Genomic DNA, 16,041 nt, shown 5'->3' on the forward strand with positions numbered 1-16,041 from the left:
ATTTTATATTATCCAAACAGAAGGAAGAAAAATACGCATGGTTTTCATTTCTTTCACAAATAAAAATCTGAAAACTGTGTATTTGTGTTAAACCCTCCTAGGTTTAGAACCAATGGTTCACTGTAACTGCAGCTGGAAATGTTCACTCCTTCTTTGCTCAGTCTCAATCAGAAGGAATGGTGAGTGTCTGTGAACAGAAATGTACAAGTCTTGCTACAGGTTTAGTAGGAGTTAGGTTTGGAAATCCTTAAACCATTCTAACACATGAGCATGTTTTTACCTAAACCATTCCTTTGTAGCTCTGCATGTATGTTTAGAGTTGTTCTGCTGGAAGGTGTCATTTCTCAAGTCTTTTACTCCAGGTTTTACTCCATTCGTCTTCCAATCAACTCTAACAAATTTACATCTCCCTGCTCAAGAAAAGCATTCCCACAGCTTTATGCTGCCACTATGCTTCACTGTGAGGATGATTTTTTTCAGGTGATGTGAAGGGTTTGTTTTCTACAAAAGCGTTTTGCCTGTGAGGTAAAACGTAAAGTTATGAATATAACTACTGTTCCCTGAAGGAGAGTAACGAAGTACAACACATGAGTATGGGATATCACGCTCTGCGTGTCCTGGCTGAAGCCACCTCTAATCACGCCTCCTAGGCAAATGATGTGATGACAACAGGTGTTGTACTAAGTGAATCGACTGAAAGGGAACGTCCCATTTTGGTCTCTGCTGACCAGATCACCTCTTCCACAGGTTTGATGAGTCTCCTGCACGGCTTGCGGCAAACTGCAAACAGAACTTATAGTTTTCAATGGTTTTCTCTCTTGCTCTCGCAAAGTCAGCATGAGCTTCCCTGATTCCCAGTAAGGTTGCTGTTGTGCTATACTTTCTATTTTTCTTGAGAGGTTCAAGCGTGGGATATTGTTTATTAATCTAATGCTGCTTTAAACCATAGGTTTATTCCTGACCTGCCTCATGCGTTCCTTGGTCTTCACGATGCTGCTTGTTCACTAATGATCTCTAACAAACCTCTAAGGCATTCTCCCAACAACAGAATTTCTGCTAAGTAGTTACCTTCTGAAGGCAACTGGATCCCCTGGATTTTATTAAGGGCATCAAAGTAAAGTTGCATAACACAAATGCATGCAACACTTTCTGTTTGTAAAACATTTTATTCTTTGTGTATCATATTCCTTCCACTTCACAATTATACAGTCCTTTGTTTTGGTTTCTAACATAAACATCCCAATAAAATACATCACAGTTTGTGGTTGTAACTTGCCAAATGTGAAAAGCTGGCAAGGCTCTGTATCTGACACGGTTAATTTCCATTATTACCTCAACAGGCCTGCATGATAATCCTGTGTCTGTCTGTGTCACTTACTCTTCCTGCCGGACTGTTGGAGTTTGCAGCACAATCCGAAATTGGTGTGTTGTTGTAGGCCTCGCTCATGGTGCTTATAGGCCGTTCCTTTTGCTCATTCGCTGGCACTTTGGAGGCAGTTCTAAGCAACAAAAATGAAGCAAATCATCAGTCAGAAATACTGTGTGTACTGTTTCTAACGTATCTAGCTTGAATCACTTTCAGAAAACACAAAAACTAGGAGGACATGGGGTTAATGCTCTGCTCCCCTCTCATTCCTCTGAAGTCAAAGCCCTCTGTATAATGAGATCCCAGCATGGGCTTATAAATCAAACCAATTACTCCCACCATGTCAGGGCAGAGCATTTTTCCAGTTCCCTGAAAGTTTTATAGTAAATGGTTTGTGAGGTCCGTCCAAATGACTGACAGAACTGCTGGTTTAAAAAAAGGAAACAAGGAATGAAAATGCATAGAAACAAATAAATACATAAATGAGGTAAATTTGCCTTAGGATTGGAGGTTGTGTTAAATTAGACGAGCAACATCCTTTATGAGGGGAACAGGATGAAAAAGACCAAGTCGAGAACCAGATTAGAGCAGAAAAGCTGCACTAATGCAGGAAGCATCAAATCTAGAATAGTTTTTTCAGCTAGTTCTAGGCAGCAGGTTCTAGGAATGGGCTGCTAGCCAGCATTAAGGTATACCAAGGTTTAAAACTACTGCCTTAAAACTACTAACATTTTCCACTATAACCATTCCTACACTTTAAAATTATTTTAATGAGAGTGCTGGAAAGAATGCAGATTTTGTTGGCTTGATAGAGCTGGCAGCACTGCCCCTTGTATACGTGCTGCTACACACTGCTAGACAGCTGGCTGAAAGTGGGTTTCTACACTTTACCTTCCCTTACAAGAATGACAAAATTGGCACCTGAGCAGTTAGTCAAACTAATTTACCAAACAGATACCAGCTTGTTTGAGTTGTGGTCACTAATAAGGAGCAGAACGGCAAAGAGGGGTTAATATTTAACGCGATAAGCACTTGAAACGACTACCTGACTTAAAACTTCAGTAGGTAACTTTTGTTAAAATGCAATTTTTTTTACTTAATCGTTAAAACTGTCACTATGTCCTGACAGTAAAATATGAGACAGATAAAAAATCCGAACCAACCAATCAGAGCCAGTGGCTTAGCATGTCTTACCAGTGTCAATCACGCTTGTGTACGTGCTGCTCTGTCAGTCAAGCTCCAGACTTCTGTTATGCTGCAGCTGTGCTAATGGTATGGGCAGGTTATAGTCAATGTAAAGCATATTGTTGATGTTTCTTCCCTACCAGGGAATGTTTATCCACTTTCATCGGTGGCCCTACTTATTAACCTGCACATTCATTCGTGCTGTTGCACAGCAGAGAGCAAGGGGGAGGGACCTGTAAGGTGTGCTAAGTCCACAGCTTTCTTAGAACTTCCTACGGCAGCTTTAACGTGTGTTTATTGTATATTTTCTCCTCCGTGTGCCTGGTATCTCGCCCGCTGACCACAAGACTTCAGCACCAGTCCCACCCTGACCCTAAGGACGATTAAAGCAGGTATAAAAACATGGATGAAGAGTTACAGAGTGTGTTACAAGTTAAGGCATAACTGAATGAAGCAGCTACTTGACACTGCTACATACCTGAGATTTTATCGTTGCCTCATAAATCTGACTATTACAAACACAGAAGACAATTTTCTCGTTCCTGCGCTTCTCCGTCTGTGAAAGTGAATAAAAATACCTGTCCATAGAAAACGCATCTGGAAACATAATCAGAGAAGCCACCGTCTGGACAAGTGTATGACTAATGCTCTCTTGAGATGAAATGCACACATTTCCAATCAGTGCTCCGACTCAGATGCTTGTGCAGAAAGACAAGAGCGACTGAATCTTGACTTCTTTGCCATCTAATGAGCTCACTGCAATGAATGAGTTCTGAATATTTTCTACACTGCCGTGACGGACGAAGCTCAAACTGGACCATAATCAATGATATGTAGACGCGCGATCAAACACTAAGCTTCGGGGAGGGATGCAGAGAGTGGACTGTCTATTGTCCTCTGAGATCTGCCTCTGTTTGATGCTCTATTTGGCACCAAGCCACCACTCAGCTGTGAGCAGCAGATAATTAGTTTGGCCCTGAAAATCAATCTTCATGCAGTGAAGCTGAAAAAAAGAGTGTGTGTCAAACTGGCGGTTTTAGTATATGAGCTGGCATATGAAAACAGGCAGACTGGGATCGATGATTATTATTAAAATGCTAGTATGCAGCTTTAAACATCTAATATAATAAACGGATTATCCGATACATACATTCAACATCAAAAAGAACTTTTTATGCTTATGGATAAATTTAAAAAATGCATAGTTTGTGTATTTTATGAAATAAGTGTCATAGTAACAACTCTTTGTCTGATTGGGTTTGATACTTTAAGAGTTTGATAACTATTTTTCCACCCTTGGTTAAATGAAAGCATCAATTTGGCTGCTTCATTGTTTTAAAATATGACAGATTACTTACTGTGTACCTTATTGGTAGCATAACTGCACTACTAAAGTAACTGGTATACAGAGTTTTCATCACATTTTGTATTGTGACAAGACATGCTAAAAAATAAATGTTTTAACATTTTTAGTCCATCCTTTCAATTTGCATAATCTGCATCATTTAGGTTTTTTTTTTCCACAGAGCAGTTCCAGTGCCAAACTGGTGTTTGTGCTTGTTTAGTGCAGGTTCCCAGCCCTGCAATTTTTGGCTTGGGTACAACTTTGACCTGGGCCAGAAAAAAAGGACCTCTTTTTGTTAGGAGTATTTCAAATGTTGCAAGTAGCACATCTTTAGTTAGTTTTGCTTCAAATCTGTTAAATTAAAGACCAAAACAGTAAGAAGTATCAAAACCCTGAATAATTTGATTTGTGGAGTTAAAGTGTCTCCCTGCATTGAAGAAAACTATTCTAGCATGTTAAGACTGATATAAAAGTGAAATAAAGGAAAATAAAACACAAATACAACACACAGTGCTGTGTCCCCTTACAGATATCTTCTGCGTTTGTTTTTTTTTTGTCAGACTTAAATATTTCAGATCAATATATTTTATTATCAAAAATAACCTGATAACAGATATGAAGCATTATGAATCAAAAATTAACTGATTCAGTGTCCATTAGCCAGGCCTGATTACTGCCAGGCCTACTTCAATAGTGCATCGATGACTGATCCAAGAGGTCACAAAAGAACCCAGAACATCAGAACATCTGGAAGAACATTCTGCTAAAATATTCTGTGAGACAAAAGCTAAACTTTCTTGAAGGTGTGGATCCGGTCTAAAACTGACACCCTGACAATCAAACATGGCGGTGGTTGTGTGATGGCCTGAGGCTCCTTTGCTGCTTCAGGACCTGGATGACTTGCCATGATTGATGGAACCATGAACTCTGCTCTTCAAGAAAAGGACAGATTTAAATGGAACAAAAAAGCTAAACCAGAACCACTGTATGTCATCGGGTTCAATTATACAGGCTTCTTTTTATAGCAACTCTAATTCACATAGTTGTCACAAAAGGAAAAAGCAAATGTGAGCTGCTGAGATGTTCTAAGTGTCTCATTGCTGGAATTCTGGATGAAGAATCCCTTTAAAAATAAATCTACCAAGGTAATATCTAATTAATGTATTAATGTGTCAATCATATTTATAGATTAAGACAGATGGTGGCATGGTTTAGTCTATATTACTAAACATATAAAACAATCCCAATTTCTAATCCTTATGACTGCCCTTTTCTAACAGATACTAGATGTAAATAGTACAGCATAGACTATCAGATGTAAACTTACAGAACCGGTCTTGGATCTCCCCAGGATGGATTTCTAAACCACTAACAATAATTAAATGCACAAAGAAACCAGTTTCCCCCAAAATGAGATTATGACCCTAAACAAGGACTTAGCACCTAAATATAACACCAACATGCCTTCTGTCTGATTTTAATCACAGTTTTCTGGTCTAGCCCAGTGATTGCCTGTTAACAGCATAAAACCACAATGCAAATGGCTGCGGTGTAGGAAAGCATTAGGAGTTGAAGCAAAATACCTTGGGCAACAGTCATGTTTATTTGTTTACCATGGCTCTATGTCAGCAGCAAAGGTAATGAACCTTAAAGTGAAAGTGAAAAGGCCGTGCAAAGTTCCCCCCTCAACAATGGCTTGCTTCATAAATAAGCTCATGCATCCAGTTGTTCTTCCACCTTTCAAGTCATTATCAAAATTTGTTACATATTTTACTCTGATGAATAGATTTCTAATTTTTTTTTCTATCCATTTCTTTCAGACTAAATGTTAAAAAAAAGAGCTTTCATTCTGAATTTAATGCCATGATAAAATTAATAAATGTAAAATTTATGTTTAAAATATAAGACTTGAAAATATATGTTCATCTTTTAGAAAATAATAAATAAAATGTTTTTTGTGAATACATACAACCCACTAAGCCTGTGTATGAAATCGCAATAGTCCAACCAACCCATAAAAATTGAAGTGTTAGATCTTTGCCTGGTGAATGTGTGAGTCTGTTCGTCCATAAATTTGAGTGGACAGATTAAGCTGCTGCTGAAGCTGAGTGATCTGAGCCCATATGAGGGGGGGGGGGGGGGGGGGGGGGGGGTGGTGGCAGTGAACCGACTGGCTGAGGGGGCATTTTAAAATGACCACACAGCACTTTCACACAGGTAAGGGGTGCTTTAAAGCACGTGTGTGTGTTGCAAAACTGGACTTTTATCTTTTTAATGAAGAAAGCAAGGCAGGCACACTCTGACCGTGAGTGCATAGATTTCCTGGTGTCAGAATCTATTTAGCTGTAAGACAGACTCACCAGTTTAGAGTAAATCAAGCTAATTTGATGCAAGTTAGGAAAATTGTTTGAATAAAAACTAGGAAACCAAGTATTCTCCTTTTGTTCTACATTGACTTTTGAGCCTATTAATGATTACTAATAAATGTGGAGAAATTCAACACATTTTTCATGTTAAAATGCCGCGCCATTAAAATAGAACAGAGAATAATGTGTGGAAACCCAAATATTTCCCTTATTCTATTTTCTTTATCTTTACTTATTGTGACCTGGAAAATGCTTAATATCCAATTTTCCAGACAGAGGAGGAGCTCTGAAATGATAATAACGGTGTTTCTGACATTCTGCTTTCAGGATGATGCCAGTGCAGCTTGAAGCTTCATTAAGAACAGAAGATTTAAAGGGAGTTCACAAGGTCAAGGCTTCAGACAGTGTGTCAAACAAAGTTATTATTTAACTATATGTATCACAGAGTGCTTTAGGCTCATTATCTTTTAAGTCTTTTATCTTATTTGAAAACTTTGTTTGAACTTAATGAAATAGGAGAGCAATTTTGTCTCTTTGATTTATGCGAAATGTGTAAACAATCAACAAGATGAACTGGACGCTTTTAATTAAAATAAGTCGTCCATATTTAAAATGCGGGCATTTCAGGAAACTAAATAATGATCTTCCTGTACCTAGTTGATCAAAAAAAAAAAACTAGGGTAACACAAACACTGGTGCAGGCAGTAAGGGACACCTCACAAGACTTTATAGTGCAAATACAACCAAGGGGCATCAGGCAAATCATCATCAAAACACCCACAGTCTGCTTTCGGTGTGCGTTAACAATGGATTTAAACACACAGATGTTTTACATGAAGACAAATGAGGAGAATAGTTGTACACTTACAGTGCACATAACAGTGAATTTACCTGCTAAACGCTGGATGACACAACTTCCCACAATTCACACTAAATGACAGACAAAAGACGAACCGGTTTATAGGACTAGATTGAATAACATTAGAAAGAGTGGAGCTTGTGTGTCGAGGGTGTACTGTATCTAAATATTTGATGAGATCCAATATTGTCTGAAACAGGAGTTTGTTAGTATGTTTTTTAAATTTGAATACATAACATTAGGAAAAATAAAACAGCTGACAGACAGGCATAAACATTTCTGCTGATGGATGGTAGTGGTTCAAACATATTGTATTGAGAGGATGTGTTAATTCACACGGTAAATCCAGAGCCAAAAGGGCCATTTTCAGTGCGCTGGATGCCAGCTTCCTGAGTGGAAAGGGATTCAAACATAGAACCAAGAGAGCAGACAACCTAATGGTACACCAGCGGTTCAACTGCTGTTATATTGGAGCCCCCCTTCTGAATAACATAGATCACAACAGAAGTCATTTAAAGTTACATTTGCCATATAAAACAGGTATTTTTGCCCTTTTACAAAACCGGCCAAATGTGTTTATGTTATTTTCACATCACTAATTTCTGCCTCTACATGGACATGCCTCTACAACGTTCTGCTCTCTGTATCACCTCTGGCGGAGTTCCACCAGGACACGCAGACCACGGCGGAAAAGATGTCGCAACCGCCTGTAAAACGAGTTAGAATATCTGCATTTTTTAAAACCCCCCAGAATTGTGAGGACAGCAGCACTCACTCTCCTGCAAGTAGCAACCTCAACTCTCCTACTTCGTATCCAACTATAGAAAACAGCCAAAATGCTTCAGGGCCCGCCTCTTACGAGCAGCGCAAATTAGCACATAACCGGAAGACAGGTTTTGACCGGATTTGCTTGTCAGAGGAGAAATACTCCCACTGGCTGTATAAAACTGATCTCGGAAAGTATGTAAATACATTTAAGCTATCAATCAAAGACTTGGAATGTCTCGCAATTTTTCATTCAGTTAAATGAAAAACTGTGTCCAATCTTTACAACGAGAAACACTGATAAAAGAGATTTAAAGAAAACAAAGCTGCACACTTTGTAGATAACTGATTAATGTTTCAATATTTATTAAACAATAAGTGCATCTCTACATATTGTCTTCTTTTATATTCTTAAACATTCTCTACAAACAATCACCCTCAAATCATTCTGTCAAAAATATCCATAGTTAATTCAGTTACTTTCATTTTATATTATCAGAAGGGTTACCAGAAGATGTGGCACACAATTTATTTCTTTAAACTGATATTTTTGTCAGAGATTAAATGTACTCAGATTAAAATGTGTATTTTCTAAAATATTTAGTATGAAAGTATGCTACAGCAATAAAAAATAAATTATTTTTTCAAAGATCTGTACCAACTCTACCAGTAAACTTGGAGAACACAGAAGATATTTTAGTATACTGGATATTTAAATGAAATTGTCCCTAAAAATGGTTTCTTAACAATAATAACGATTATAAGACAAATATAGGAATATCTGTTTTCAGTTGATCTAGTGTATAAAGTTAATAAAATATTAGCTATATTGTTCCGAAGTAAATTTATAAATGTAAATTATTTAACGATGAGAGATGTGCCTTTTGTTTAAATGGTGTTGGAGGACATTTTGGCCAAGGAAAATAACAATCTGGCATTGTCTTGCTATACATTTGATATAGCAGCATATGTAATCTGGTCACGAGATAAGCCAGTTTGCAACAGATTGCTTTTGGAAATGTCCAAATATTATTGCACAAGTGCCGCAGGTTGCGCATGGCATGTATTCCTCGCATGTGTTACAGAACTATGGGACTACAACTCAATAAAGACGTACTCACTTCGGCATGCCAGATGCTTGAAACAGTCAGCAAGACTGACTTTCTGATTAATTTGGCTAATAATTATCTGACCACATGGGGGCACTTTCATTCCCAGATGGTCAGTTGAACCTTAAATCTGAATATAAACAAATAAGATTGGGATGGTAACATACCCCATACTGTCGCAGTTAAACACAGTATGTTTCACACCCTCGACCCAATCACACTTGCACTGCTCAGAACCGGTGCACATCAAAACTACCACACATACTTTAAAGACATGAGAGGACTTGATCTGAACAGACTCTAAAATTATCTCAAAGTAAATGAGTTTTACACCTACTTTAAATCAATATTAGTTGTTAGTTGACGCATGATCTTGTTGACCACCAAAGATTGCCAAAGACATATACAACAATGACAGCAGAATGCTGCGAGGGGCATTAACGGAAGTGGGGGAAGTCATATTAAATAACAATCTGATACTATCTAGTACACCGGAACACAGCTCAAGCATAAATGACATTGGTGCATATGCAAGATGCAAGTATATAATGTAGTTTTTTTTAAAGTATATATCACATGAATAACAGACTAAATTAATTTGATCTCACAACAATAACAGTAGCAACATCTGGCCATGCTCTTGAACACCTATGAGTGTGCAACAGATTTCCAAAACTTTAAAAACTTGGTACATTTGTTTCTACCAAGCTGCCAGTGTCAATTTTGATTTCACCTAAACTTTTTTGGTGTAATAATGCGATAGAAAACAGACTCTGCTTCTTGTTCTTTTGACTCTTCATTGTGCTGTTCAAAACGTATCTGAAACATTACACATTAAGGTAAGAGTTATATTGATTACCTACATAACTGTCATTCAAATATATATGTCAAACCTGCTTGTGTTTTGAGTTCTTGAGTTAGTTTTTTGTTATTTTATACCTGGTCTTGTCATTTGTTTTGTCTCCCTGCACCCCAAGCCCACACTTGTTCTGTGTTTTCCCCTGATTGTCTGGTCACGTGTGTCATTGGTTTCCCCTGCTCTCCAGTTTTGTATTTAAGCCCATTTGTTTCCTTTGTTCCCCGCTGGTCCGTTATGTGTTGTTTGTGTTTATGTGCTCGCCTGGTACCCTGTCCGTGTCCAGCCATGCGCAATAAAGTGTCGTCTTACCTGCAAACTTCAAGTTTCAGTTCTTGCCCGCATATTGGTCCAATATAGGGCTTTTATTTTGCCGTGGCGGTGCACCTCAAATAAATTACATGTAGCGGAAACCCTGCTCTTCTATACATTTTAAATGGTAGCAGCTATTTCACCCCTCAAATCTGTTGCTAAAACTAATCTAGGTTGGCCTGAATTATTCACATTTCTCATTAGCTGTACACTGCTGCTTTTAGTGTTGAACATATCTTAAGGTGGGCTGAGTTGATGTCCTCGTCTATGTTGAGTTAGACAAGTTTGAATCCTAGCTGAGGCAAAGATTTGTATTTGGGATGTATTTAAAGAGAAGAGGAGATTAAGCAGAGATTTTAAGGCAGGCCTCTTTATCCCTGAGACATCCCAAATCTGTTTTTGGCTCTAATTATTCATCCAAGACAAAGTCTTGTTTATTTTTAAGTCTAATTTATTTTTATTTTTCAAAAACAAACAGTAGATGTAAGATAAACAATAGATCATTCATATAAATAAATCAATATTAGGTAATTAGGTTTGACCTCTTAAAACAATTTACGAATCCTCAGTTTTGTAGGCTATTTAAAGATGTGCCCCAGTTTCTAAATGAGATGTCATCTTCACTGATGTGTTGTATTTCTTGGTGTGAAAAACAGCAGAGTTGTGAGACCAACACAGAGAGGAGAGGAATGTGTTGAGAAAGTGCAGCATGTTACAAGTTTCTACTCAGCCTTCGGTTAATTACTGAAGGATTTATGAATAAAATGCTCTCTGGTGGATATTATTCACCAAACATTCATTATAGCCTGTTTTCTGAACCCTAATCTGAACAAAAACCTGATAATTAGCTGGTAGGGATATAGCCTACCACCAGGTTTGACTTTGTCTTATAACTGTGCAAAGCTGATACATGTTGCAAAACATATAACTGAGACGCTTGAGTGCACCATGAAAGCAGTCATTAATGACACATACTAAACTGCCAACAGTTTAGTATGTGTACGGTTAGTATGCCTACAAACTCAGATAGAGAAGCGTGTGTAGACAGGAACTCAGAGCGAAAGCTGCAGGACATTTTTCTTTACTGAACATCCTAAAACGTGGCTTTGACCATTGATCACTTAGTTAAATAGTTACAAATAAGCAAACAGGAATACTGATAATTCCTAAGGTAGACATGTGCTAAGTTTAGTCTGACATGTTTATAGAGTGGTGTGAAAGTGCAGGATGACTGGCATCGTGATGATGTCTTATGTGCAGACATGTGGCAAGGGTGCAAGAAAAGAGTAACAGAGATGAACAAAAAAGGATTTTTCGTTCAAAATGCCCAAAAATGTGAATGAATGTATTCCCAACATCAGATAAACAAAGGATGTTAAAGTGTTTGCCCTTGGTTTTGAGATGGAAGATTCTGTCTTGGCAGAGAATAGATGTCCAGTTAGACAACATATAAAATCTCTTTCACCATATGAGATTTACAGCAAGCATCTTAGAAAGATATCTTTTCATACAGATTTCTAAGAAATCTGATAATTTTGTTATATAACAGAGGATGCATTGACTAAAGGGGGCTTAGATCACAAAGGGCAGAACTGCAAATAGCGAATAGCAAGGCAACTTCTGGAGCGACATTTCTGACAAATTCAGAGCTTCAGCAGCATTCCGTAGAGCTAAAAAAATGTAACCCAGCAGCAATCTGACAGCAATAAACAAAACACTCACTGTTCGTTGACCACAAAGATGCAGTTGTCTTGTGAGGGTAAGTCTGAGACGGGATGTTTGCAGGTCACCTTCCGCTCATTGTGGCTAATGAAAATAGAAAGAAAAACAGACTATTAATTATTTCATAATGCAAAACAAGCTCATCACTAACCTGCAAGCTACGGTCAGGAATACATGCAAATGATCAAAGTGTTGAGGTCAAGCTGCCACCCACCCATCCTGCCAATTACAGCCGTCCACAGTCATTTCCACCTTGACATAAATTATATACACTGCTACAGACCTTACAGGGCATGGAAAGGAGGGTTCAACAACAGCTGATTGCCCGTAAGTGGCGGTTCTTGCATGAATGCTGCTAAGATTTAAATGTTGCTGTGTATGCCCAAACGGTGGACAGCTCATGGCAGTGATTTTTCTAGCAGGACCTATATGCTTTTTCACTTTTATCAGTTAATCCTGAATATAATTTATTTAATTTTTTAGGAATAGTGACTTAGCTTCCCAGTCATTCCTCAGCTTCCCATTCATAAAAAAAACATGTGTGATCAGTCAGATGAAGAATCACAGGTTCATAAGCAGATGGAAGCAAGTTATAGTATATGACGCTTAATTAAACACAACAAATACAGCAGATAAAGGCAATGGTCCAAAGCTAACATGCTTGCAGTAGGTGCTAATGTTAGAACTACCTCTCTTTTAACATGCTGCATAGTTACTATGCTTTTTTCAGCGATATTCAGAGCAAGTCAAGCTGCCGTCCAAAAATAAAAAATTTTAAACACGGGGTTCTTGTGTACTGAAAAGAGCAAATACCAAAAATGAAATGGGGGTTTAGTTTCAGTTTAGCCTGGATAGCGGCTGTCTCCCAACTTCTGCTCTATAATTACTGGAGGCACTGTTGGCAGCAGAGCAAACTGTGCGGTCTTGGGGCAGACCAGTGGCACCATACTTCTCCAGTATCCTTTACACATGCCTATACAACCCTGCACATGTGCTGGGTAAAGATTTATAGGGAAAGGGAAAGGGAAAGGGAAAGCCTGGATATACAACATATTTCCATACCAGACTCTGGGATGTTAAATACAACTATATACAAAAATATGTCCAGCAAGGAACGCATCCAAACCATGTATTTCTTTTAGTTTTAAAACATTTCATAGATCTACGAACAATAACTTAATACATTCACCAAACAACTATAACACCAAACATTAACTAAGGCCTCTATTCACCGAATGATTTGGAATTTAGGGATAACAAAATAGATTTACCATAAGGTTGCACCGCATTAACTAATACACAATAGTTTAGTTAGGCAGAATTGTTGTATACAAATGGAAAAACAATGAACAGTAAACCAGTGGCACTGCCAAGCCAACTGTAAATCACCAGACTGTTGTAGCTTCTATGAATCCATAGTTTTGATTTGGCTCATTACAGGATGAAATCCCAAAGGGTCTGAATGATGGTACAGTTTCTCTCTTAATATACAACCTTATTAAAGGCAAATAAACAGCAACCCGATGAAAGGGAACTATTCAGGCTTTGACTTGTGGCGGTCCCTACTGTGGGCTCTAGCCCATGTCGCTCTGTTTTTCTTGTATAGCTGAATGGCATCATTTCCAATGGCTTGTGACACGCTATAACAGTTTGAAATGCTGCACATGTTGCTCTGCAAGCTCCAACATCATCAGCTGTAAAGTCTGTCATGCTCTGAAGGGCTGCGCGGTGTGATGAAAACCCCCATGAACGATGTAAACAACGATTCCAGGCTGACATGGAAGGCAATGAGACAAAAAGCTATAAATATGTTTCATCTGCATTTGTAAACACACTTCGGTTTATAGGCTTATATCAAAGTAAGTTAAGTGAGCTCTAAAAATCCTCTTACTTTTTAAGGAGAAAATATACTGAGTATTATGTTAGATTCAAGTAAGACATAGACGTAGGCCAGATACCGGAATCAAGGCATCACGTTTTAAAAAGTCGCTGTTCCAGAATCACTGAAATTCTTCATCACAGCGTTTATACATTTTTACGCCAGAGAAGGTGCCAGAAAAACCAGAGTTTTCTCTGGTTGTTTGGAGAGTATAATAACCCTCTCAACACACAAACCTGTTGCTGTGCACTTCCAGGCAGATGGGTGAAAGATATCAAACACGTTCCTCTTGCTTACATGATGTGGAAACTAAAGGAACCATAGGGGGAAAGTTACGACTCATATCAAAACCAGCTTGTCATACTTACAATGATCCATAAAGACCAGAATAGCAAAAAGGAATATTTCACACAGGGACCACTGTACATTGAAACTATTAATAAATAAGGAGTTTGTTTCTGTTCTAAATCAATGAATAGATTAAAAAAATTATATTATCATAATCATAAAAATCAATGTGCTAGATTATTTTAGTATTATAGGGAAAATGAATTGCAAATAAAATCAACTGAATTTGAAACATTTTTATTATTAATTGTTGTGTAAATGCTGTTGGTTTTTTAACTAAAGGTTGTCAGACATATCTCGCCCAGCCCGGCAGATATGAGGGAAAAACAACATGGTGCTGAGCAAAACAAAAACACAATGACTCTGGCAAAGAGACAACCACATTAGTTATACCTGTGACTAATAAAAAAAATAGGATAGGATTCTGATTTACAGAAGTCTGTTCAATATTTTGTTCCATGGACTCTCTTTGGTAGTTCAAATGTGCTTGATTAATCCACCTTATACATTCTGATCAGGTTTATTTAACCTCGCAACAGTTACAACAAACTGGTCTTAGATAAAGGTTTCTAACTTTAGGTTTGAAGAAAAAATATTTAAAACAGGGAAGCTGGAAAAGCCCCACTGTGCTTAAGAACACACGTTGGTCAAATTACAGCTTCAAAGATGGTTAAAATGTCGCCTTCGAACTGAACTCATCCAAGACTCTTAAATCACTGCAATAAGGTGACCCTCCTTTCAAAACTAAATGCAGACAAGCCAAGGTCAAGCTCCTTACAGTACATCTTTATAGACAGAAGCTATTTTAGAGGGTCCGATACAGTCCTAACAGCACCCGGGCGGTAGGTTCTTAAACCTCAGAGGAAAACACGGGGCTGTATAATTCACAAGGCGGATCAGGTTGTATGTGGGCTAACATTTGCAGGGTGAGACATTATAGATGTCAATCCTACTTTTAAAAAAATTGTAAAATTTTTGGGACAAAATACAAGAGTAGCCACAACTAGTTCAAGTCCTCTGAACCCAATCTTCCTGCTCGTCTGCATTTTTATTTATGTTTTATACAGGAGTGACATTCACTTGCTCTGAATCGAATGCAGAACCTTTGAGGTAATTAGCATTTCCACACCGGTTGCCTCATCTTGACTAAATAACATAGATCATCCTCTTTTGGACAACACTTATTGCTACAACCAAGTAAACTGAGCAGCTGAAAACCAAAACTCACATTAAGTCCTTTATATAATTTGCAGCTAATTTTAGGCTCCAAAAGAATTTATAATAGTCACACATGCTCTGGAGGATGTGGTCTGGCCTGCAGTCCAGATTTGTCCAGTCCGAAGAACATGGTGCTATTTTATTTTCCTGCTGCTGAGGGGAATAACATTGTTTCTTTGTTTAGGTTTAAACTCTTCAGTTTGCAGGAGAAGTTGGTTGTTTTTGGGGTGGAAATGTGTTAGGTCAACCAGGGGGTTCCCTCTCTGTTGACTTCAAAAGTACAGACGTGGTAACAGGAAGGGCGAGCCATAGCCGACCACTTTGCAGAGGTGGAGGGGTGGGGCAGATTTCTGGTGCTGTCCACAATAATTAGTCATGAGCTGCAGTAATAAAGAGCTTAAGGTCTGGGGGTCGCTTCAGCACTCTACAGGGTAAGCTTTTATTACTCTGAGTGGGTCTTTGATCCTTCACACCTCTTCAGGCTGCGGCATAACCATAATAAACTTGAGAGGCTCTAAGACGGATCCATTATTAACAGAAAGGAAGGATGGGCTTTATGAATTTTGGCAACATGCGATTTGACTCTAGAACTGAGTGTGGACGAACATCATAATATAAATTTAATATTTATTCAACTTCACAGTGTTCAATAAAAACAAACCATGATCTGTTTGGCTGCTCAGGTTAAAGAGTAAATTAGGGATCTCAAAG

General features: G+C 38.1%; 1 protein-coding gene across 20 annotated transcripts in view; it reads right to left on the bottom strand.

Annotated features, from left to right (window-relative positions):
* LOC124880035 (pleckstrin homology domain-containing family A member 5-like) overlaps window positions 1-16,041 on the bottom strand; it is a 110,801-nt gene that overhangs the window by 37,938 nt on the left and 56,822 nt on the right. For all 20 annotated transcript variants that reach the window (XR_007041242.1, XM_047384991.1, XM_047384970.1 and 17 more), the window contains exons 4-5: window positions 11,886-11,969; window positions 1,379-1,499 (exon numbers count right to left, since the gene is read on the bottom strand). Coding sequence is in view for 19 of the 20 variants with exons in the window: in XM_047384991.1 (XP_047240947.1) it covers window positions 1,379-1,499; window positions 11,886-11,969 (205 nt within the window). In the remaining variant the exon portion in view is untranslated. The remainder of the gene's footprint in view (window positions 1-1,378; window positions 1,500-11,885; window positions 11,970-16,041) is intronic.

The sequence above is a fragment of the Girardinichthys multiradiatus genome, chromosome 2 (genome assembly GCF_021462225.1).
Source record: "Girardinichthys multiradiatus isolate DD_20200921_A chromosome 2, DD_fGirMul_XY1, whole genome shotgun sequence".
In the NCBI taxonomy this organism is placed as follows: domain Eukaryota; kingdom Metazoa; phylum Chordata; class Actinopteri; order Cyprinodontiformes; family Goodeidae; genus Girardinichthys; species Girardinichthys multiradiatus.